General features: G+C 34.8%; 1 protein-coding gene across 1 annotated transcript in view; it reads right to left on the reverse strand.

The window, feature by feature from the left end:
- LOC134546147 (staphylococcal nuclease domain-containing protein 1) overlaps positions 1–26,477 on the reverse strand; it is a 114,191-nt gene that overhangs the window by 49,356 nt on the left and 38,358 nt on the right. Inside the window, exons 9-10 of the mRNA XM_063388702.1 lie at positions 11,494–11,700; positions 8,702–8,885 (exon numbers count right to left, since the gene is read on the reverse strand). Coding sequence (XP_063244772.1) covers positions 8,702–8,885; positions 11,494–11,700 — 391 coding nt within the window. The remainder of the gene's footprint in view (positions 1–8,701; positions 8,886–11,493; positions 11,701–26,477) is intronic.

Consider the following 26,477-nt stretch of genomic DNA (forward strand, 5'->3'; position numbering starts at 1 on the left):
ACAAAATAATTGTATTTTCTGTTTTGTTTTGTGTGTGTCATTTGCCACATGCTTTTTACACGTGTCCAATCAACCCGCACGTTGCAGAACTTGTACACCATAATTTTGTCCCGCTGATCAAAAATATAAAATCCATCCGATTTCATCTCTCTTTCGCGATCAAACATTGTCGAAGTTTTCGGCATCTTAGCCAACACTAAACTTACAAAAGTGGACGGTATTTGTAAACACTCATAGATAAGTGCATGACTGCCAACTTAGCTCCATGCGATTAAATTAGGTAAAATCGACACCAGTGCGCCTTGCGGCAGAAACGACCATTATTCAAAACACGAAAACTGTGGACAGTCAATTTTGTTATGTTGGTAGTGCGCACATATCGATTGTTGATATTTGTTACATTTTGTTTTCATTTGCGATGGCAATATTATAGAAGAGCAGCAGCAATGCTATCTTCCTGCAACTGGCTGCAAATGCCGCACCGCTCACGCTCGTTCCGGGGCCGGCTGCCGCACTGCTCAGGCTCGTTCCGGGGCCGACGGCACAATCATATATGTCATCTGAAACTTCGAATTATCAATTATGGCCTCGTGGCTGAGCGCTCAGCGGCGCTATCATTTAATCGTAAGGTTGACGGTTCAAATCCCGGCAAGTGCGAATTTTTTTTTTTTTACTTGTAAAAATAAATACGAGCACGTAACATTTCAAAATTAATAAATATATTTGAATAATGAATGCAAATAAAAGTAAATTTATTAATTAAATTGTAATTTTCAGGTAAGGACATGATAACTAATGGTCAATTAGGTTAGGTTAGCTACATTATAAATACTTTAAAACTTTGTGGACGGTTGATTTGGTTAGTATAGTTACATTAAAGATACTTGGAAATCATGTAAACGGTTTCCTAGCGCTGGATAGCTACATATTAAAAAGTTATTTGCTAAGCAACCATAAAATGATTTTACAGTATTTTTATTGTGGCTATACTTACCTAATATAACCAACCATCCACTAAACAGTCTATGTGGCATTTTTATACTGGAGAGAAAAAACGTGCGCGTAAAAATAAAAAGCATCCAGGGGGTAGGCGCTCCCGATCGGCCAACTTCGGAGAGGATCGGCATTTGCAGCCAGTTGCAGGAAGTTAGCATTGCTGCCACTAGACTCTTGTCAATATTATTTACTGCTTGTAAACAGAGTAATAAAAATACGTGGATTTCAGTAACGTGTCAAAACGAAGATAATATCACGGCACTAGTCTTTCAGTCTATGTTTATTTCACGCCTATGTTTATGATGGCGTAAATAAATAGAACTTGCGACATAAGGAAATTATTTTGTGCGAAAAAGCGTGGATTTCGCGCGAAAATGCGTGAATTTCGTGCGAAAATGCGTGAATTTCGCTAATATTTCGAAATCATAGGAAAGTCGCAAAATTTGTTTAAAGTATCAAATTTTAGCGTTATTTCGTGAATTTCGCGCTTCACCATTTTTCGGGGTCTCTAGTCATCTCATATGCCAATAGTTTTGTATACAGTAGAATCTCGTTATAGCGAGCACGGTAATAGCGTGAACACGGCTATAACGAGGTATTTTTGAGGAATTTACGCCGTGATCACTTGTAGCGCGCTTTTGTTATTTGTCTGCTTTATCTCCACCCCTCTCGCTCGCCACTAGACATCTTGCCGTTGACGCGTCACATTCTTCAGAGGTGCAGTTGCCACCTAAGTGCGTGGCTTAAAAATAGAATCCCATCCTTTCTTTCTTTTATCAAACTTCCGTTAGTTATCTGTGCCGTGTGTAGACAAAGTTTGAGATTGGAACGGAAACAACGTAAGAAAGTATTTTTTACAAATTAGAAATATGTATGTTTTTGTTTTTATAATAGCGTATTTTCATGTTTTTTTTTTTGGTTAACTTAAAAGAGATAATATTAAAAAGCCACTCTAATGAGATTTAATTGTTTCTTGGTTAACAAAAACTATTAATTATCAAATATTGTTAATTGTTTATATTCTATTTATTATTATTTACGCAACGTCATACTGTACACGTACGCAATACGACTGGATTCGTTGCTGCAACATAACATAGCATTTTATGCGGTATCAGAAGTAACGAGTAACGTAACGATAGTAACGAGTACTAATTGTTATAGTAACGAATACATACGGTTACGCATTTTTTCGTTACTTTTACACCTCTAGTCGGCACTACCGTATTTATTTCCGAATCGCTAGGGCAGTTTTCTTGTAACTTTTGTTTCGGTCAGTTGTTGGGGTATCTGTCCGAGAAAGGGGTGGTGATGGTTTGAGTTTAATCCCAAATTTATTTTCTAAAAAAGTTGACAGGTTTCTTTAAATGAAAAGTATAGTTTTCCAGCGACTATTACATTTGAGGCGTACGTGCGTTGCCGCAGCAGCACTCCTGCTTTTTTGTAAGGAATTAAATCGTCGCGCTACACTAGCACCACCTGTTTGTTACATCCCGAACCAACATGGCCGCCAGCAGACAGCCCGCGTCGACGATAGATAGCAGGACAATGCTGCGTCGGCCGCTTGCTGAGATGCTATACTTACGTGACTTGGTAGGGTATTCTGGTTATTTTGACGAAATCGGTGATCGCATCCGTACTTATGGGGTATCGTTTTAAAGACAATTCACACATCTGCTCCCAGAAATTAAGATTTTGTTAATATAACCTGTTATTTTCCAATTATACAGGTTTAAACATAATTTTTATGCTATTTTTGGTTAATTTTTATTTTTTGGGGGCCAAAATTTGTCCAATTCGGTTATAGCGAGGACATGGTTATAGCGAGGATCAAACCCGGAACCGTGACACCTCGCTATAACGGGACTCTAGTGTATTTTTACTTTAGTTGATGCAAGCTGAATCTTTTCCCTTTTACCTTATATGGGCTCTTTTTCATATGATGTATCATTCAAAAGCATGTTAGATTATTATTTTGTTCATAAACTGCTCGCTACATAATGACATCTGCTCATGATGCCTGTGGTAGGTTACTTAATAAGTATATTAAGATATAGGAGAAAAAAATAACGAAAGGTTGACAACATCCTGATACTCTAGATCAGCAGTTCCCAATTTTTTTCTGCCAAGGAACCCTATGATGGTCGACTTTTCTTTTGGCGGAATCCCAACTCCTTCAAAGAAAGTTATTTGACAATAACTGTGCCTGCTTTATGACATTTGTCCTGACTCACAGAACCCCTGTAACCCTGCCACGGAACAACTTTCAGAACTGATGCTCTAGATAAGTCAGGAAAAGAGAAATGCCCGAACTTCTGAAAAATGATTTTTCTCCTCTGCAACACAAATTTTTGTATTCCAGTAACATGAGTCATATATACACTTCACTTTACTTGACTGAAAAATCTGTATGCTTATGTTTTCGTCCCATCTACATCACGTAACAAACAGCAACACTGAACATTCAAGTATTGAATGGCCAAAAATAATGTCTCATAAAATCAGACCCAAGCCTTATTTGTAAAAGGTAAATTTCACTCTTGTTCATTAATGCAATGTAAACTCAGCCCATACAGGATGTTCAGGTTGCTGGACAAAAATTTAATGGGTGGAAGGGATGCAAAAACCAGCTAGTTTTAACAAAAATCTTATGTTCAGAAATGCAACTACGAAGATACAAGAGCAAATTTGCATTTTGTGCACATTAGACAATCCTCAACTGGATGAGAGAATGTGCATTCGCAGTGCCATGACCTTCAAATACTTTGCTGAAAGAAAGACGAAAAAACCTTTCATTATCACATAGATATACATACCTACTTGCTTCATTAAAATTGGCTTATCTGTAAGTATTTTGTTGTAAGTAGAATATAAGTGGAATTAATATAGTTTTACTTTGTTTACTACATTACATTTATTTACACGGCCCTTTGTTTGACAGGCACGTCATCTAATTAAAGTTATTTCTTTTTTAACTAAGAATTTTGGCTTATTTCATCTAAGAATTTTTTATGCTTGTTACTCAAGATACTGTATTTACTCGTGTATAGCGCGCCCTCGAGTATAGTGCGCACCACGATTTTTGCAACAAATTCCAAAGAAAAATATTTTTTTTTCCCCATAAATAAATTTTAATAACATTTTGTGGTACCTGTCCAGTAATTACTTTTGAAACAAATGATTATTTACTTTGATGTGTGGTGATGTATCAGGAAAATACTAGACACCTGCGAGTACTTGAAATTCGAGTTTCGAGTCGAGTTTTTTAGTAATACTCGAACTCGAGCTCGTGGCTTTTCAACAACTCGAAATTCGAGCGAGCTTTTCTTGCACTGTACCTATAAAAAAAACTCATATTGGAATAAAAGTCTTACAACACTATTATCCTTTACTTTATAATGTAACATGATCGACCGTATACATGAACACATCATTTTTACGTACCCGGGATTTACGAATTTCCGTGATTAATTTTTTTTACTTCTATAATTTTCCGCATAGCATTAATGTATCACTTTCCTCTTTATGCGGAAGTATTTCCCGCTTTATGCGGAAACATTTCCCGCATTTTACTGTAAAAAGCATTTAAATTGTCCGGGGTCTCATCATTTACGCCATTAAATGTGTGATATAAAGTCCCGTTAAAAATTTTTATGAAAGTTCCTGCCAGTAATGGCGCACGTAAATATAAATATGAAGAAAAGACAAATGAACAACAACTTACGAAGAAATATGGATGATGTACCATAACTACAGTACAATTCCAATAGTTATCTTAAGATAATTACCATAAAAAGAACTAAAGATTCTTTGTAGATACCATTACTACTGCAGAAGCATGATAGTTACCACATTTGCACTATAGTTGCCGTAATAACCGAGATGTGTATTTACCGTGATGGTAATGTATTTATTTAGGACATATTAAAATTAAAGAACATTATTGAAAAAAAAAAAGGATGTTAAATCTTGATATGTACGGTTGGCACATGTTGTTAAGAAATAATGTGATCTGAAAGAATGCAGTACTACTACGAAAAGTGAAAAGGGTACTCGTGGATTTTTAGGTTATGGCAGTCTCTTTCTTTTTTCAGTAATATCTGCCGAAAATTAACAAGAGCATTGGAAGTTGGCAGAAATGCCGATTCAACTAAATATTGGCAAAATCGGCTTCTTCAGTACAGCTCTACATTTGATGACATGAGTAAACATATTTCAGACTACAGGACATTGAAAAAGACTTTAATTTCCATGTAGGTTTATTGTGCGTAAGTTTTTTTTGCAAGTGTAAATTGAATTAAGTAAAATGCTTCTATTTTTATTACTTTAAATTGATTAAACTTAATGACAAGTTACAGATATTTGACACTAATTTTGAGGTTAAACAATTTGGTAAATATGTAGAGTATATGCGAAAAAAAAATGCTAAAAAATGCTAAAAATGCGCAACAATATCCAAATAAAAAATAAGACTTTAAAATTAGAAACGTTAAAAACCCACCTATGTTGGAGGCGGGTACATTTCCTTTGCCATTAGAAGGAAATGATGTAGTCGTTCACCTACGTCGCTATACCTCCGACGGAACATTAATAAATAAATAATAACGTATTGGTTCATTTGAATACTGGCCAATCACGGAACTGTCACGTGACAAAATTGTCCAATAAGAAACATAATAGATACTCGTAAACCAGAAACAATGTTGATCGCCGCATGAATACCCAGGTATTGTGATGAAAATTAAAAAATTCGATATTCCTAAAGTATTTGGAATTTCTTATCTCCGCAGGTTGATTTGAAAAGAGGAAGTGAAAGAGCATAGAATAAAAGTATTTTCGGAATTTTAACATTTTTTTTCCGCATATACCGCGACTCTACATATTTACCAAGAATTTTACTAAAGCATTCCAGCCACACAGGTTGCCAGCGAGATACGCTTCTCATCTGCTGTAAACACCATCTCCAATCGTAGAGCTAATTTAACTCCTGAATGTGCAGAACAAATTATTTTTCTGCATGATAGATTGAAGAACAGTATTTAATACTCTATGACAATCTCTCTCACAATTTTTGTGCCGAAAAGTGGAAATGTTGAAACAATGTGAATGTACTTTTCAAACAACATGATTTTTGGTGCTCAGTTAGTTGAAGCTCAGTAAGGACTCCAGAAAAATTGACAAGGATGAAATTATTCCAAATACAGTAAAACCTCCATTAACGAATATTCTATTTAACGAAAAACCCCATACAACGAAATAAAATTTTGGTCCCGCCGAACCGCCATAAGATCAATGCTGTTTTAACCTCTAAATACCGAATTTTATTTGTTCCGAAATAGCGAAATTCCCTTTACAACGAACTGCCGCTATTGAAAAACACGCAAAAATAAACATCTCCTACAAGACATCCACTATTTTTTTTGCATTCACGGCTTAAAAATACGTGCGTATAACCTTAAAATAATAAGCAACATCGCAGAAGGCAATAAATAAACAAAGCATCATGGATAACACACATCGTATATACATGCCACACTTTGTTCAAAATGGCGGGTACATTTAGCGCTAGTGGCGGAAACCTCTCGTACCATCGCTCTGGCAACACGAACAACTAGTGTATTTTGCGTTTCTATGGTTAAAGATGCGCACACGCAAATATTTTTAACTATGGTGTAGTACAATTTCCGTTTTTTCAGTTTTCACTGTTGTTTATTTATTTCCACACGTAGTTACGGAAATCAACACGTTACTACTGTAAATGAATTCTAATCCTAAAAAGCGGCGACAGATTAACGTTAAAATAAAATTAGAAATTTTAAATGCAGTTGATGAAAGTGGAAAAAAAAGTGATATAGCTAAACGTTTCGACATCCCGGCGTCTACACTTTCGACCATATTATCCAACCGGGAACAGATCGAAAACAACGCTTCTCTGGTAGGGACAAATCGAAAACGTGTGAAAGTATGTAAAAATGATGATTTGGACAAGATACTTTTTGACTTGTTAATGGAGGCTAGGGCATCAAACATCAACAAAGGCATGCCAGGAAGCACTGGGGATGGGAATTGATAATTTCCAAGCATCAAATGGTTGGCCATTAAACAAGTGTATTCTATGTACTTTTTCATGTTTAATTCCTCATATCGTATTAAACAGTCAGAAAGACAGTTCTAGCCATTTATGTGAAGCTTTATGGTGACTAGAAATATATCGTGCGAAACCTCCATTTAACAAACCCCTTTACAACAAACACTACAAATTTTGGTCCCTTGAGATTTGTTAAATAGAGGTTTCACTGTATATGTTACATTTACACAAACATATACATACTTGTAAACTGTGGTTATGTTAGTTGGATGATATCAGTTACTAATGAACCAATGGAAACAGGTTAGATTCAATGGAAAACATGTTTTTTTTCCTAGCAGTGCAAATTATAAAAGCACTCTGTAAATAGTTACCCAAAATTAATAAGCCCACTTCATTTTAATACTTTATTCAAACATTATACCTACTAAGTTTAAGGTAAAAATAATTTCCCAAAAGTGTAACTGTATCACAAAAGCTCAAGCTTCGAGAACTTTCAAGTAGGCTCGCTCGAGCTTGGCTCAAAGTAAAATTCTTAGGCTCGCAGACCTCTAATGTAGGTCTATCTATTTAGTAGGCTAACAATAATAATGGTTTCTTTTTTTATTTCCATATTTCACTCAAAAGTTCTCACATTTTATTACTCCATCACAGTAAATTTATGTGCAATAAACTTAAAAAAAAAACTCGAACTCGACTCGATACTCGCGAGTATTTTAGCAAATTCGCTCGAGCTCGACTCGAAGTGAAAATCTTCTGCTCGCAGACGCCTAGAAAATACTTAAATAAAATACTCTTCCACCTGAAAGCGAAACTTTTGTGGCATAATGTACCATCTGAAACGACCGAGCAAGCTAAACTCTGCTGTGTAGACGGAAGATAATGAAGCGCTGTATCGTCACAACTGGTACGATGGCGGGAGGAAGGGAGGGAGGCAGGCAGGAATGGGACTATGACCATCAAGTAACCTTGACAGTGACAGGATTAAACACCAGCACTCCCGTCACTGTTGCTAAGCTGGCGCGGAGGACTAGATGACTTACCTCGCGCGCGCACGTGTGTGTGTGTGTGTGTGTGTGTGTGTGAGCATGTGTGTACGAGAGACCAGGTTGTGAGTGTGTGTGTGTGTGTGTGTGTGTGTGTGTGTGTGTGTGTGTGTGTGTGTGTGTGTGTGTGTGTGAGTGTGAAAGAGAGGCCTTGTTGCATGTGCGTATGTGTGGGGTCACCCATCACGGCAGTTAACGAATACCACTCCTCCTCCCCGCCTCAACTTTTTTTTCCGTATATAGCGCGCATCCTTGATTTTTTTCCTTTACTTGAGGGAAAACAAGGGCGCGCTATACACGAGTATATACGGTATTAACAGAACTCTAGTCATTAGAAACAGATGGAAATGACTGACAGAATGTGTTAGTGGGAGATACCGGCGTACCCCAATCCACTACCAAGTCTGCCACATTTACCACCTGCGAAAAATCTGGGCATGACACCCCCTCCTCTTCCCAAAGAAAACAAAACCCAAATCGTCTTGGTGGGAGACTAGTGATCCAAACACTCAACCACTATGGACAATGGAAAAAATTACCGACCACTCTGATAAGCAGTGGTGCCACTAACCCCAGCAACATCAGCCACCCTGTGATTGGGTATGTTCTTCTTTGAATGCAAGCCACTGCCAGACTTCTGGGCCTTCATCTCCGCAGCCATCAGTTCGTCGTAATGTGAAGAGCGTTGGTCATCATCCTGGCGATATCTCACCACTGTCGCCAACCCCTTGCTCACCATAGCTTCAGCAACATTTCTGATGCAAACACACACACACCAAACACTCAACAACCACAAAATCTACAACCTAAGTACGCAGTTATAATGTTATCACACGTTTCACATTACACAGTGTTACAAAAAAATCTATACTTCAACCCTTTAATTTTTAATAGCAAATTCACTTTTCGTACACTATTCAAGACACCGAGAAAACCTTTTGCAAATTGCAAGTAAATGTGCAATAATTACTTTGGACCATAGAAAAGAGGTGTAAACTTCAAAAACTGACCATAAATTATAGAGATTTGTAAGTCTGTAAAATTTTTGTGTCAGGTCAAGCAGAGTTCAGTAATAATACCTTCAAATCGAATTGAGCTGACACATCATTTTTTTTGACGAATGGAGTCAAAAATTGAGCCAAGTTCAAGTAAATACAAACATTTTAGAGAAAATTTTATGTGCTTGATGTTTATGTTAATGTACCTTAGCAAGTTAGTCATTTAAGTAAAATATAACTATCAATTATACCTATTTATGATTTCTTTCAAATTTGAGTATTTTATTCCTACTGTATTCTTGAAAACTCAATGTGAAGGCCCAAGAATGGCGCGACGTAGAGTTCAACTGAATCTAGAGAGTGCGGCGACTGAGAGGTGCGAGACTGTGTATGTGGACAGGCGCGAGGTAAGAGGCGAACCACTGTTCAGCCTAGCTCCAGTGAGGAGTGCAAACTGCGGAATTTGACAGGCATTGAGTGACTTGAGGATAAACATTTTTTAAGTGACATTGATTTCAGATCAGACATTTATAAGTACAATAATTTATTATTAAAGTAAATATTAGTAATCAATAAAACTTAATTGGGCTATCCCTTACGAACCCAGTTCTCCCCACATTATAAATCGTAACAATATATATATAGCGATGAGGTCGAATCTCAATTTTCAAGAATCAGAGTCTCGAATCTGAATCTCAAAGAGTGCTTTGAATTCACCCCTCAAACCTCAAATCCAAATCTAGGTTTCAAGAGTGAAAAATAAAATAAATTATAAGAATTAAAATTTTAACAAAGATCAAATACTTCTTCATAGCCTTGTTTGTAGCTGAAATTGTTAGTTACATTTTAAACTGGTAATTTCTAATGATTTTACAGTATTTTAAATGTCACTAACCTATACTAACCAACCCAAATTTACAATTAGGTACATGTAATTATATTTAAACTCTAACTTAACCATTTAATAAAATGATAAACTAGTTCAATATCACAATGCCATCTTGATTTGAAAACTGCCAGGAAATAAAAAAAAAATCATTTCAAGGTGCCCCCCTTCTCCTCATTCAAAACAAAACTTTTCTTTTGAATTACTGGTTGTTTTTACAAAACAAGATAAAAACAGTTTTGGGTTTCAAAAACCATCTCCAAGAATATAAATAAGATCTTCATAACTTTGTTAAATTCAACAAAAAAATTAAAATAACTAAAATAATTAAATAATATAATTAAATAATTAAAACATGTGGTAAGAACTAGATGAAGCAGTACACCAACTCTATCTTTTGGCATAAACAGGGCAGAACCTACACAATGGGTACACTTCCAATAATTGTAACCGGTCTTCAAAAAAATCACAAGTAAGTTTAATACAGTATAAACAAAATTTTTGCGATATACGTTAAGTAATGAAAGATATAAACGTAAAACCTGGTATAAATATAAACTGTGTTGCAACTTTTCCTGTAAAAGGCCTTTCTTTTTTTTCCCACTAAATAACCAAACATTCAAAGATACAAGATATAAAAACACAGCATAAAGAGCAACTTTTTGCTTTTATGGCATTCATAAATAAAATCCATGGGCTCTATAGTAAAAAATACTACGTTCTGATAATATTGAAATACTTTGTTGTTGAAATTTGTTTCATGTGTTAAAGATCTATGACCTTCCATTTATGATGTTTTCAGAAATGGCATCTATCAGGTGTGTTCTGCATCAAACTTTGTTTTACAAAAAAAAATTATGAGAAATTTTGGAAATTTTGAAAATTCAGTGAAATTCATGGATTAGAGGATTCCATCGACCCATCCCTATTTCAATGCTTTACAAAGGTTTTGCTAATAATTTATTTTATTCTTTTACTGCACAGATCTAGATTCGGATACACGGGACCCTAAAGATTCAAATTCAATATTCGGATTTGCAAAAAAGGGAATCCAACCCATCACTGGTGTTAAATATTTGGGGGACCGCCACACCCTAGCAGTCACTGCTGTAGTTTACTTTGCACTCACACTATAGCAAAATGCAACATGTTGCTGCCTATGTTGTTTCTATCATATCAGCCAACCACACTCATTTTGTTTTGGACGTAAGATAAAATATGCAGCAAAAATGGTGAATGTGTTGATTTTGTGTAGTAACTAACATGGCAATAAGTCTAAGTGACAAACATAGGTATAAAAATATTAAATTATACACGTCCATGTGTTCCATACAATATGCAAAGTATAAATATACAATATTGGAATGCATTACAAGAAGATAGACAGGTCACAGAAAATCTACAAGACGGCGAATCCGTAGTAGTAAATAATTTTATGAATAAATACACAGTCTCAGGTTAATGTGAGAGGATACTTACACTCCACCAATGGTGACTGTACAACAGACTTTCTCTGGGAAGTTGTCCTTTGCTGTCTGGATGTAGTCAACCACAACATTCACTCTCTTGCCAATAAGCTTCTTCCGGAGGAACTCTCGTGCCTCGAACATCCACGGGATGTCGTACAGCGGCCTGGAACCCTTCGGTCGAGGAGGTAGAGGCTCGCCTGGCTTTTCGTCCACAGGCCTAGGAATATAAAACCACGTACACCTTTACTGTATGTAACCAGTAGTGTCTGTACATGCAATTTCCTTCCCAATACTTGTGGATAGTTTTGTTCTTTCTTAGGACTGTCTATTGATAAGTGGCAACCATGTGCTAGCTCTGTCTGGAATTCACGGCCTTAAAGCTATTATAAATGGTAACATAGAAAAGTATACTTTTTACACATTTTTTATTACTATGACTAGGCCTGTGCGAATATTCAAATTTTTGAACATGAATAATAAACTAATAATAAAAACTTAAAAATTAATATTTGTTTCCTTATATTTGAATAGCATAACTCATGAGTTTTTCATACACCAATGTTCACTGTTGAGGCTGTCATTTGAGCAATATAGCCTTTTTTGATGTTTTAATGGGACTTCATAATAAAAAACACTTACCATAAGCAATGTTTTAATCATGCAACAAGTATTCAATGTTTTTTTTTCCTAATGTATCGCTAAACAGTAACAGAAAAATTGCATGAACAAATCAAAAAAAAATTATATTTGTCACTTCAAACTTAAAAACAAAATATTATTTGTATTCACTTCATTACACCAAATACAGTGGTTATACACACCAGAAGTGGAAAAAATAAATAAATGTCAACCACCATGTAAAAAACAAAACACAGACCTCCACTGCTGTAAATGTAAATGTCATAGTTTTAATGGCGTATAATCAATAGTTACAATCGACTTAACACCATGTGACACAATAATAGCAGCTTCCTTGCTGTATGTATCTATGACAAAAAAGATGTTGCATTTAAAAAATATGTTTTAAAAAAAGTAAATAATGGTTTAAGATTCCAGACGAACTTAGCATAAATTGTATTTATAATATTGCCAAACCAAAAAACAGTTTACATGACTGTGTAAACAATAAAAACTCGTGAATATCTAGGGTTTAAATATGTAAACAAAAGCTCATTTATTTTAGGGAAAAAAATAAATATTTTTCCCTTATTTGGATTTTAATGTATTTTGCTGTTTGAGAAAATTTTCTTGATCAACATAAAAGAGTAGCAGGTTCTGGTTCTGGAAAATAAGGTGAATAGAAACTGAAATTAAAGGTTACAGTCAAACTTCTGTGAAACGACCCCTCACGGTTCCCAGGAATAGGGTCGTAATAGGGGGGGGGGGGGGGGGGGGGGCGTAATAGATGTTTTCCGAAACTTTCAGTTCATTTCAACCCCCCCCCCCCCCCCCCCCCCCCCCCCCCAAACCGCTACTCGCTAAGAAACCAGCTGTACAATGGCAGGATACTGTCACTCACAATGCTAGAAGGCTTTGCTTTAAACCCACTTCAACCTTCATTACAAGTCCGTCGCCCTAAAGGCCACCTCTAAAGAAAATATGTCAAAAGACAGTTTATTTTTACTGGTTAGTTTACATGTAAGCTTTCTGCTTGCCGTGGTTAAATACACTAGAACCCCGATGTCACGAACCCCAGATTTAACGAACCAGTGATTTTACGAATACATTCTCGGGAACCGTCAAAAAATTGAACATTTTGACCAAAATGTGAAAATCAGAAAAAAATTTAAAAAAAAAAAACCAAATGAAATGAAAGATCATTAAAATCTGTTAATTTTAACACACAGCGTATTTTTGTGTCGGCTTTAATACTTCCAATAATATTCATGTAAGAATAACAACCCCTACTTTTCAAACTTGATTTTAGAATAAAATGTGAGACAATTATGCAAGAAAACACGGTAACCGAAGATTCAAAGATACAAAATGTACAAACACAATACAAAGAGCAACTTCTTGCGTTTATGGCATTCATAAATAAAATTGATGGGCTCTGTAGTAAAAAATATGTTTTATACATACTGAAATAATTAATTGAAATTTGTTTCCTGTGTTAAAGATCTATGACTATGACCTTAGTGTGACGTTTCAGAAATGGCGTCGATCAAATCACAATATCAGTAGTGTTCTGCCAAACTTTGTTTTTCCAAAAACCATGTTAAGAAATTGCAGGAAAAACTTTAAAAACAGAAGAATTGTCATTTTCTGCAAATTTCACACTTCACCATACTTTGGGGTCCCTAATTATGGCAGCCCATTCATTTTAGGAACTAAGTTTTCCAGATTAGTACATGATATGTATTTAATTTACTTAATATTAGGGATGGGACGAATCCACATTTTGGTCGAATCCGAATCCTTGATCAAATCCTCAGTGTTTGTCATCGAATCTCGAATCCCAGTCCCACACTAAACTTCACAATTTATTAAAAAAATCACATTTATTTTAAAAAATTACATAGGCCTATGTATTACAAAAATCACATGTGTATTTATAAAATTATAAAATAAGTGCATAGTGTATACACCTGATATAAAATAGAGACAAATAACCTCAAAAACCACACACGTAAGTTTGCATCTATCTAATTCTCTGTTAAATTAATCCTTCCTATGTTTTCAATAAAATATGTTTGTATAACAGACACAATTTAAAAAAAGTTACTTTTTTTCTGCAATGTTATATTATTGAAGGTTGGAAATGATCGAGTAGTTATGCTAATTGACAAAATGCAGCGTAGTTTATCTTATGTTTGTGCTATTTCCGTTACCTTTACAATATAGTTTACGTATACAATTTTCTAGAGCTGGACAAACCTCAGTTCTCTTGTTTCGAACCGAACCGAACTGAATCAAACCATAACAAAAAATTTTCGAACCTCATACAGGCATTTTGGTCTTCTAACTGAATGGTGAGAAAGAAAGGTTCTCCAGCCATATGTAAAACTAAAACATTATAAAGCTCAGCTTTATAAAAACATTGCAAAACATTTTATAAGTAAACTTTATGCAATAAATAATGAAGGAAAGAAAACAGTTTAGAGAAAATCATTTTGCATTTAATTTCTTTATATATATATATATATATATATATATATATATATATATACATATACACACACACACACACACACACTTTTCATTCATGAAGAAGTTCCATCTAAATTTCAAAAAGACTATCTTCCTTTTTCAGCGTACACTAAACTTCATTAAAAAAAATATAATATTATAAAGATGATGAACATTCAGCATAAGGCCACATAACATATTTTTGTGGTAGACATAACCTAACATTTTTATTTTTTAATAAATAAACTTTTTAATAGGACATTAAAAAAAGTTGAATGTGAATTAAGTTACCTATCTAAATTACAAAACCCGCTGACTGCAGTTGCTGTTTCTTGGAAGAATGCTGCTCGTCAGAAGAAACTTAGACATTTTTTGGGGTCGTTCTGGGTCATCTGGGTCGTCATTATCTTTTCTCCATTTGGAAAACTTAAACGACGTAAGCCTGCTTATCGCAAATCACCTCAAGAACAATAATATTGTAAACGTAAGGTAAAAAGTGTGGTTATAGGAATTTGCGTCGGAAAAAAGAAAACACGAGAAATAATGATGGCTGCCGCGACTACGCTAGTCAACTTAGTAACGTACTGTAAAATTTACTGGATCAGTACTTTTAACACACAATAATATTTTCAGTACCTGACTGTTATAACCAAAAAGGCCAAAGAAAATAAATACATCCCAGTAATTTAAAATAAGTAATTTACGTAATCATTTCCTACCGCATTTGTCTTGTGTTAACTTGATCACGTTAGTTTTTCCGAAATACGAGAGTTCTCGTACATGCGCTTTAGTTTAACGTATGGGGTACGCAATCTTTGGTGATTTTACAACACTTCTCGTACACGCACTATAGTTAAAGGTATAATATACAATACCTTTGGCATTTGTACGATAGTTTATATTACGTAGTATGAGAAATGCATACAAAATTCTCTAAAGAAAACAAAAAACAAAGCGCGCCTATATGAAAAAATGCTATGCGAGTTATGCGACGATTAATATTTTTATTTTGTCTGCGCTTGAAACTGTTGCGGCGACGATTATGCGATAAAAGTCGGAATATTACAAGTATGTAATGGAATTTTGTTGTGCTGTTTTGTGAATGGTCTCAAATGGGGGTTAGAAAATTAGAAAAACGTAATTTTTTTTAAACGAACGTTCAGTTTTTCGAATATATTTTAAGAGGTTTCGAACCGAACCGAACGTAAGGGTTCGGTTCGGTATTTTCGAACTTCGCCCAGCACTACAATTTTCAATTACTACCTAAAACTCTTAAAAACCCACCTAGAATCCCACCTCGGATCCTACAAATCCTCGAATCCATAGGATTCGGTATATTAGACGAATCCAAGATTGAAAAATCCCATCCCTACTTAATATATACAGTCAAACCTCGCTCGTACGGCCCCCGGTTCGTACGTACACCTCGGTCGTACGTACAGATTTCAGAAACCGTGAAAAATAAGGATAAAAATTAAAAAAAAAAAGTTTAAAAATATGAAAAGTGTAAGAAATATGTTAAAGTTTATTAAAATACAGTCGTAACCTGCAGCGTTTATAACAAATATGGGCTACATACACAGTAAAAAATAAAAAATAAAAAGCCGCAAATTGATGGAATTTACCGTCAATAGCGCGCCGTACGCGGAGAAAGGTCATTGTTAGGGACCCCAGAAAATGGTAAATAAAACTGGCTCATTTCGGTGTAAAAAAATGACAAAAGCGGTGCAAAAAATCTGTGTAAAAATAAGCAAGCGGTGCAAAAAATCGGTGTTAAAATAAGCAATCGGTAGAGACTCCAAAAAATGGTGAAAAAATTATGCCATTGGCGGTGTAAAAAAAACCTCAGAGCGGATAGGCACTACAAAGTAGCAGACTCTGCCTTACATCGGCCCACTTTGTCTGTCGTTTCATCACACAAGAATACAATCTGTTTGTCTTCTACAGCGTGCCTTACTGCTTCCTTATTTGCCTGGCCAATTTTTGGGACATAAGTTTCTCCAAGAGTGTTGGCTGATGGCAAATCCCCTGCACCTAAAATGTATACATAACTTACAATATACTTATAAATAGGTAGCATTTATAAGGTTATTGCTGAAAATATTAATGGGCTAATTTACTCAAAAACAATTCTAGCCAAGCCAAACAAAACCTAACCTTTTCAAGATTACTGCTGGATTACAGAGTCAAACCACCAATTAATCAGTCAAAAATATCTTGTGGTGTGCTCACCATTTCACAATGCAACCCATCCTATTTATGTGTTTGTTAATCTGAGGTACTTGCATATTTATTTGAAGTAAAGGTAAGTTGGGCCTAAAGGTAAGTTAATTGATAATATTGATGGCCTACATATGCTTAACTTTTATTAGAGGGGGAAAACATTTCTAAATAAATAAGGCTAACCTTCAAAATGTGTATTAAACCATTCCCTCATAGTCGGATGACCAGCTTTTTCCAAAGGAATGTTAACTTACAGCATCATATTAACAAAATCAGAAACAAATTCTTGTTTTATGCACTTTCAAGCTTGTTTTCACGCTGTCGCGTATCGAGATTTGTTTAGACACGGTAGAATTTGCTTGACAAAATAATTGTCTTTTCTGTTTTGTTTTGTGTGTGTCATTTGCCACATGCTTTTTGCACGTGTCTTTCTTTGTGTTCCCAATCAACCCGCACGTTGCAGAACTTGCACGTCATAATTTTGTCCCGCTGGTCAAAAATATAAAATCCAACCGATTTCATTTCTTTCGTGATCAAACATTTTCGAAGTTTTCGGCATCTAAGCCATAAATTCGATTGTATCACAAAACTTACAAAATGTGGACGGTATTTGTAAACACTCATAGATATGTGCACGCAAAAATAACTGCCATCTTAGCTCCATGCGATTAAATTAGGTTAGAAAAATCGTCACCAGTGCGCCTTGCGGCAGAAACGACCATTATTCAAAACACGAAAACTGTGAACAGTCAATTTTGTTATGTTGGTAGTGCGCACATATCGATTGTTGACATTTGTTACATTTTGTTTTCATTTGCGATGGCAATATTTACTGCTTGTAAACAGAGTAATAAAAATACGTGGATTTCAGTAACGTGTCAAAACGAAGATAATATCGCGGCACTAGTCTTTCAGTCTGTTTATTTCACGCCTATGTTTATGATGGCGTAAATAAATAGAACTTGCGACATAAGGACATTATTTTGTGCGAAAAAGCGTGAATTTCGGGGTCTCTAGTCATTGTATTCGGTCAGCTGTTGTTATGGCGCGGCGTAGCCGGATGGCTCTCTTTGTTCCCTGAGCTGCGCATGCGCAGTATAACTCACTCTACGCTCCGCCCAGACTCGTGACGTTCCATCAGCAGCCAGCCAACAGACGCATGCTTAGCGGAAAAAATATAAGCTCCACCTCCCGTGTACCAGTTTTGTCCAGTTCTAATACCAGTTTATTGGTATACGCACCAGTTTTCACGCTGCCATGACATGTTCAAGTTTACGTTCATCTTGATGTCTTGATACCAATGATTAATTATTTACAATCCCCAGAAATAAATGGTTAGTTAAAAAATATGCATCAACTGTGTAATACTTCTTAAATTAAAAAATACGTATAAAACAGTTATAAGACACCGATCATTTTATTTTGTGAAGATTATATCTCATATGTACCAGTATTTCGGCTAAGTTATGAAATAAACACAGTATCAGAACTTACAAGCCACGTAATATTTCCGTTACGTTCATACATTCGTGAGTTTACGTTTTTCCCTCGTGCATTTTAGATTGTCTCGTGCTATAATTACTCGGACTTATTGCTACTCTTAACTGACTACGATTTGGATTTTGGTTGGATTACTTTGGATTTCTTTTTCTTGACTTGGCAACGAATTTCATCTGAATTTAGATTTTTTGTTTCATTACTTGGATTTATTTTGCTTCGGTTTTTGGAAGACCTTCGCTACTTTTTAGACACGTATTTCGTACATCATGAGCGGAAGCAAGAGAAAAGCTATTACGCTTATGGAAAAATACGAAATAAAATAAACTTTTCTATAAAATATATATATTTTGCGATTTAAAATGCTCATTGCAGCCTATAACCGTTACGTTTTTCATGATGTTTTTAGGCCTACTAGCTAATCTTATCTACATTATTTATAAAGAACCCACTGTAATTTTTTTATTTGAGCAAATATGTTATGCGTTAATTCCAGCATAATAAACATACATACATGTAAAAAATTTACTTGTTTGCCAAAGGCACGCACATGTACGTGCCGTGTATAGACACGGCAACGGCAATTCATTTCCCGTGGCAGCGGTGGAAAAAATGATGGTGAGGGAGGGGGGGGGGGGGGAGTAGCCACAAATGGACGAAATTTGACCTCACTGGTTCGTACGTACAACTCGGTCGTACGGACAAATTTTGGAGAACCGTGAGTGTACGTAGAATCGAGGTTTGACTGTATATTAAAAGAATGTTTTTGGAACGGTATTAGAATAGATTCAGAAATAAACATAAATTAGCCAATAAATTTGTGTTAGTGTTGATTTTTTAATTTACTATTTTTACATCAATATTTTTCTTCAAATATTTTTCCTCGAATCTCAAATCTTTAGAATATTGGAGATTATGTGTTTGAGGATTCAAGGATTAGACTGCCCCATTCCTAATTTTAAATTTTTCAATAAAATAAAGTGTACTTTTCCATTCCTTTAACTCTGCAAGTAATTCAGAGTTTACTTTTGTTCACAATCTAAAAATATTTTTTTCTTTCACAAAATTAAAATAAATTACATACAAACTACAAATTAACCCAAGTTTAAGTTTATCAACATAAACCACTAACAGGGAGGCAAACTAAACCAAGTTAATTACATTATGCACCTCATTGTTTTTAATTATCATTTTGAATCATTAAAACTTGCAATAAATTTAATAATAGATGAACTAGGTACTATTTCTTAGGTATCTATTCAATTGGTTTTTTTAAATTAATGACTTCCTAACTTGTGTGATAGGTGCTGGTATTCATCAATACATTAGAACCTCGTTAATACGTGATGGTCGGGACCGAGACAATAACGGATTATCGAATTTCACGGACAATCGATTAAAAGCCCAGAAGTTCTTGTCATGCTTCTCAGACACCGGCGTGCAGCTGGGTTAACGGGCCTCCCTAGTAAAAATTTTTAGCGCGGTGGGCCACTGGCCACGTGCTACGGCCAGTGGTTGGGCGGGGCTATATACCTGAGCCTGTCGCCTGCGCCGGGATGGAGGAGGGAGAGGGCGTTTCAGCGAGGGGGGCGGAAAAATGGGAGGGTTGTCATTGTGTGGAGTCCATTTACTACTTATACCTGCGTTATCTGCGAACAAGATCGTGGCAAGAAAGGTGACTGTTTTTCCCTTTCGCTACATTCAACCGAAAGGATAATGTTCTCGCATTGCCTTGCTTGCTTCCTGACAGTGTTTGTAATTAGTGTTGCGATCCAGTCCATATCCATGAAATGCAAACAATCGTCAATTCTGTTTAAAACATGTATTCTTATTTTTTAATTAACGTTCTACATAATTAAGAGATTTACATACATTACAAAAAATGCTGTCACCAACAATCGATGTGTTAGCTTGTGTTTTCAGGGGGGGGGGGGGGGGGGGGGGGGGAAATGCAAAAATTTCCAACATTATACTTTCGAACTGACATTTGTGTGATGAATGGTTTTGCACGAACAGTAATGCTTTCATTCATAAAAGTATTCCGCACCGCGACGAGAAATCACGTTCTACTAATAATTGAGTAATAAAACTGGGAATAAAATGATGAAAATAATATTAATTATTTTTACTCTTAGACACAAATCAACTTTTTAAATCGCAATAACGACAAATAAATTTTTAACTTACTTCCTGAAGAAAAAGTGCATGTCAAACTTACTTTTAAATTCTGTAAAGAAAAAAAATGTCAGGAACAAACAAGTGTTCCCACCAACGACACATCGTCAACTTTGTATTCTAGGGTTCACGTCGTATTTAGTTACACTAAATATTACTGCATATTATTATTTTCTGGCTCTTATTACATGTTTAGCATTTTATTTTATTTTTGCATATTTTTTTAATGACTTTAACGTTGCATAATATGATGAATAAGTATACACGAATGAACTGGAATCCAGTTTCGAGTTACATACAGACTGTTCACTACGAGCAGTGTAAATTTATTAGCTGTTGCAACAGCGGCCTACAGGTGGATTCAGACTGCAGGCTTAGTCAGTCACGCTGAATCCACCTGAGTTCAGATTTTATCGAAGACAAGTGCGGGTGGTTTGGAAGAACTCAGTGTGCACTGACTGTTGTGCTCAAGGTGTCAGTGAAATGTATAGCTGGAATCACGGGCGAAAATTTGTAGGATTCCCATGAGGACCACGGGATAACGTGAAGATTTTGCAAATGCAAGCGGGCCCCCTCAGACGGACTTTTTTTATTTCAGGGAGGTTCGGGCCACCCTGAGATTCTCCCCTCCTCCCGGAATCTACGCATGCAGCTGGAATTAATTTTTAGCCAAGTACGTCATATGGTGCTGTATTTAGGCTGTCAAAGAAGATACGAAATATGGCTGCTTTGATAATTGACGATAACTCCTTTTTATTGTGGAATAGTACCCATCTACAAAGAAATCCCTAAATATACCACCACTACTGTTGGGGATTTTCTATACAAACTATCAAAATAATTTTGGTTTCGTCACTGTCACTAGCTGTTATTGTATCATACGAAAACATGTATGTTTTGTGTATTAATTTACGGTATTCATCTCTGTCAAAAAAAAAATCTTTTTCGATAATAGAGTGTAAGCAAGGTAGAATACAATGGCTAATTTTAAAATAAAAATGGAATAAAGTATTTTTTGCTTGCAGTAGTTCAAATTTTTGAATTAATTTAGTTGTTTGTTTAAAAAACCCTTCTAAAATTAAAGAAACTACCTACTTCCTAAATAGATAAATAGTGCTTTAAGATCACACGCTTTCATAAATATTTAAACGCCAACATTTAAAATGTAGATTTCACATAATGATAAAAAATCTTATCTATTTTCATGGTCACGCCTAATGGAAATAATACACAACAATTCGTCATATATGTTTTTTATGCTTTTAATAACTACTCTACACATGAGCAAATTTCAATATACATAAAACTGACGAACTCTGCATTACATTTTTAATCTGTGTACGACACTAACAGAAATTGAAGCATAAAACAACATTTTTATTTTTTAATTAATAAGTACTTCATCAACGTGAGCTTTGCTTTCATCTCAATGAAGCCACTCTACATATAGGAAGTGCACATGTATTCACTCTTAACATTAGACCCTCCGGATCACAGAGTAAACGAATGAATGGAATTCATAACATTACGCAGGGTTTTAAGACATATTTTCCCTTCTACTCAATCGCAACATCTCACTTAGCGCGTAAAATGGTTTCAGTAAACATAACATAAAAAATATTCGCCCCATGTACAGTAGAGGAAACTAAAATGTTTGGAACACTGTAAACTAATTGTATTGTCATTTCTGTAGTCGCTCGAAGTGGCAAACTATGTATCTTTGTTCAATAAAACGAAATATTAAAACAAACAAACAATAACATTACGTTCAGACAATTCATTACGTGAAGTGAATGTAATAAAATACACAAGACAGTTACACACACCATTACCAAAACACAATCCCATAAAAATCATAATATTACATGTCGACTTAAAATTATTATTATTCACCATGATAATTTCTTGCGGGTAGCCAGCAACAAAGGGACACAATTTTTATTCATTTAATTAACTTTGACAAAACTTGTAAAACCTGGCATGAGCAAAGTAAGCTGATTCACAATTTTATTTTGCGTCAAAATATTAAACATCAACTAGTAATGAATTAAGAGTATGCTTCGCTTGGTAGAACACCGAATATAGTCATATCCAGGTATTAAACTGAATTTTGAAAGAGGGACTCAAGTTTCTGAAGAAGTTGTTAACTTTCCTGATGATCCATCGACAGTTCGTAAACGGTCTCATCGTCGGATGTCGAGCTTGGGACCTTTTTCCTCACCATAGACCCGTGGTCTGTTCTACTATTCGCACAGCTATCCCAACCTATACAAATAGCCGAGTGCTACTACTCCCGTTGCTTCTATCATGGAGCTCGCCCGCAGTCGTACTTCCCTATCCAGCCTGCGTAATACACGCGTCCTACCTGCTAGCCGCCAAGAACGCGTCCATTTGTGAAAAAGCCTCACCCGCCAACAATACTAACTCATTAATTATAATATGCAAAACATAAAAACATTACATATGCGATAAAACAAAATTTGCTGCTGTCATAAGCCGAAGAAAAAGAATCAATTTGAAATATAACATAGACAGATAACTCTAAAATAGAGTTATCGATAGTAATGTTTTAATAAACAGAATAATATATGTCGTATTACACTAAATACGTGTTCTTACTGACAACAGAATTTAAAAATAAATTAAATTACTTTTTTTTTTCTTTTTAAACCATAACCGCATAGAAGAAACAATACTTTTGATACAATTTTTTTGCATAACTATACGACAGGACTAAAAGTACATTGTACGTAATAAGTATTTGCTTATAGGAATTAATGCTGCAGAATATACGAATAGATTCAAATGCATAGAATTGAATATATTGTCAAATTTATTTGGAAATATGCATGTAACAAAAGATTGAATTTGAAATGAATGATCTGTTTTTAACTACAAATATAATTTTATCATATCTCACTTTCATTCAAACTTATGAGTGTCATTTTCAACAACAAAATAGCCACAACTACACTTAAAAATATTTTAACTTGATACTTATATTGTATAACTTTTGATGAAATTCAATGTTAAGAGGTTCATTTAAGTTTATAAGGAAACATAAATACAACGTTCAAAATAAATAACAAAAATTTTGTGTAGTTAGGAGCTCCGCGTCATGCAAATAAAGGAAAGTTAAACTTTTCAGTATACGGCTGCAATAATTATAGAGGAAAATGTTATTTATTCTTTACTTTTAATTCCCGTTGGGAGAAAATAAATCGAAAAGTGCTATACCGAAAGTATAAAGTTGAAGTTCAATATCGCTTGTCAAGTAAGTTCAAGAACAAAATTTAAAAAAAGAAAATTTGTTTTCTTGAATCTACTTTTTTCAGAAAAGTATACATACATACAATATTATTATATTATAAAAATAAAATTTTTTAGTCCTTAAGTATAAATTACTGAAATATTTTTTAGTTAATTAATTTTTTCATGCGAAGAAATATTTAATTGTTAAAATCACGTGAACATAATTTATTATATTTATGTATTCCAAAAGCTTACGTTAAAGATCGACTATATGCTATTCAATTTGCCCAAAAATTTTACTGAAATAGGAGAGCATTACAAAAACACAATTTAACTAATGTAGGTATTATAACAATAAGTTATGTTCATAAACTATATTAATGGGAAACAAATATTTATCATTTAATGATATGCAACTATTTTCCTTTGAGGTAAAAATTGAGGTATATTTAATGTAATAAGTAAATTCTCTCATAAAATTTACTGAAACTAATATTCTTCATTGTCCGTCATATTATGATTCCAAACAGTTTAAATCAACTGAAACATGAAATAAAATAGTAAGGTTAACCATGAGGTGTGGAAGAAATTAGAGATTGCTTTGTAAAATGTTTTAAAAATTTCTCATGAAATACAGTAGAACCCGTTTATAGTGAACCCGCCTATAATGAATTCCCGTTTATTGTGAATTTCCGTCTCAGTCCCGGCAAAATGATTTGAGGTTATGTATTAATTTATTGGATATAGCGCACAACTTTTGTCAATGTTGATACGTTTTCCCGTGTACCACGAACAAATTTTGCCGACATAATGCACATTTATCTCAAATATTTTCATATAATTAAAAGTTTTTTCACAAAACGTCTATTCTGGATCACATTGAAGTTTTTCTCCGCAATACGCTACTCGATTGTCCACTGTTCATATTATAAACAAGCCGTATTCAAGTGGCCTCGGTAGGCTACGTGTAGCCAAAAATGGTGATCAGTTTGGTGAAAATAAAAAATTGTTTTCCCTGCATAGTTAAAGAATGGGCGAACGCATGTACATTTATTATGTTATCAACATTATAAATAAATTACCGCCACACAAATACATATTTACATTATAGCAGCAAATTCAATATTTTTACGTCTCATTTTTATCGTTCACGTTTCGGACATTTTGATCGGGTAAGGTTCGTAAGACTACCACTAGATAGAACTCTGTGGACAAAATTTTTCCATAGAAAGTGAGAAAATTTCGTTCCAGCTTTAGCAACTGCGATACTAAATGATACGTAGTAATCTTTGATGCATCAGACTCGTTATTTTTCGTTTATTTACTTTACGGTAAAAAGAATTACGTGTTATTAAGCTGCAAATGTGCTTCAATAAGAAATACGTACATAAGTGCTTCAATAAGAAATACGTACATAAAAAAGGTGAAAAACGCGGTAAAAAACGTAAGACATTATCTGTGCGAGATAAACTGGACATTATTGAAAAGGGAGACTCCAACCCCACTGTCCCGCACGTGTTAATAGCAAAGGAACTGGGAATTGCAACATCCACATTAAGTACAATATTAAACAAGCTGAACAATCTTCTTTCTCAAGCTGCGATAACGTCACAGAGAATTAAATGTCCGAAAAAAGGATAATACGCCGATTTCCAAGAACCATTAGGTAATAGAAAGTGTAGTTCATTAAAAATAATATCTGCATTTGCTCATAAAACTGTTGCTTTGAGTATTTTCATTCGTTCTTTTCTTGGCTTAGGCCTATGTGTAATTAAGATTTTGCTTTTGAGTATGTATTGCCAATATGAAAGTTTTCCCAGATATAAAGTTTCCCCTCTATAGTGAACATATAAACTACTCCCTTCAGATTCGTTATAACAGGGTTCTACTGTATTGTGATTATTATGTTCGTACATAATGTAAAAAAAATTCAATACATGAAATTCAACACATACTTTGTATTGCAAGTTATTAAACATATATTTTAAAAACACATGTGCGTATCTAAGTCGAATTGTTATGTAATACATGATGAACATTACCGATACAACTTCCCTTACAAATAACTTTCACCCAAAGATAAGGCCGCGGACAAATTATACACACTGGTCGCACGAGGAGCTGAAATAAGTCATATAAGAAAGCCGGCCGGAGTAATTCTTTTCAAGCCAAAGCTAAAAGTAATGGATGTTGTTTGTCTAAAGCAGGCAGTGAAATGACATACAAGTTTACAGAATAGCCATATAAGATCTTTGACGCTTCTTATCCCGTCAGTGGACTGTACGCGAAGAACCAACTGCATCATGGCCCGCCGCCAGTTTTATACTTACGTATGAATACACTTGTAAACGTTGGTTTGTATACTTATGTGTGTTGCCGACATCGATAGGTATTCTTTGGCAGCTCGATGTGGATTCATTCGAACACGTTTGCGCTAAACACGACATATTTTTACATGAGAGTGACATCGCGCACTGAAAAAAGTTGCAGGTCTGTAACGCAACAGTGATACAAATATTACATAGTTCGAACATTTTCTGGAGCACGACATTCACTTTGGGTAATGCTAAGCTACTTGATAGGTACCCTTTACCCGCTTAAAAAGTGATAACTTAAAAAAAAAGTGTACATGAAAGCAGACTCAGCCATGTGTTTATTGCTGTTGTATTTGTCATTAACCTACCCTACGTTCAATACGGCCTGTAAGTAGAACCATGT

The sequence above is a fragment of the Bacillus rossius genome, chromosome 1 (assembly GCF_032445375.1).
Source record: "Bacillus rossius redtenbacheri isolate Brsri chromosome 1, Brsri_v3, whole genome shotgun sequence".
NCBI lineage: Eukaryota > Metazoa > Arthropoda > Insecta > Phasmatodea > Bacillidae > Bacillus > Bacillus rossius.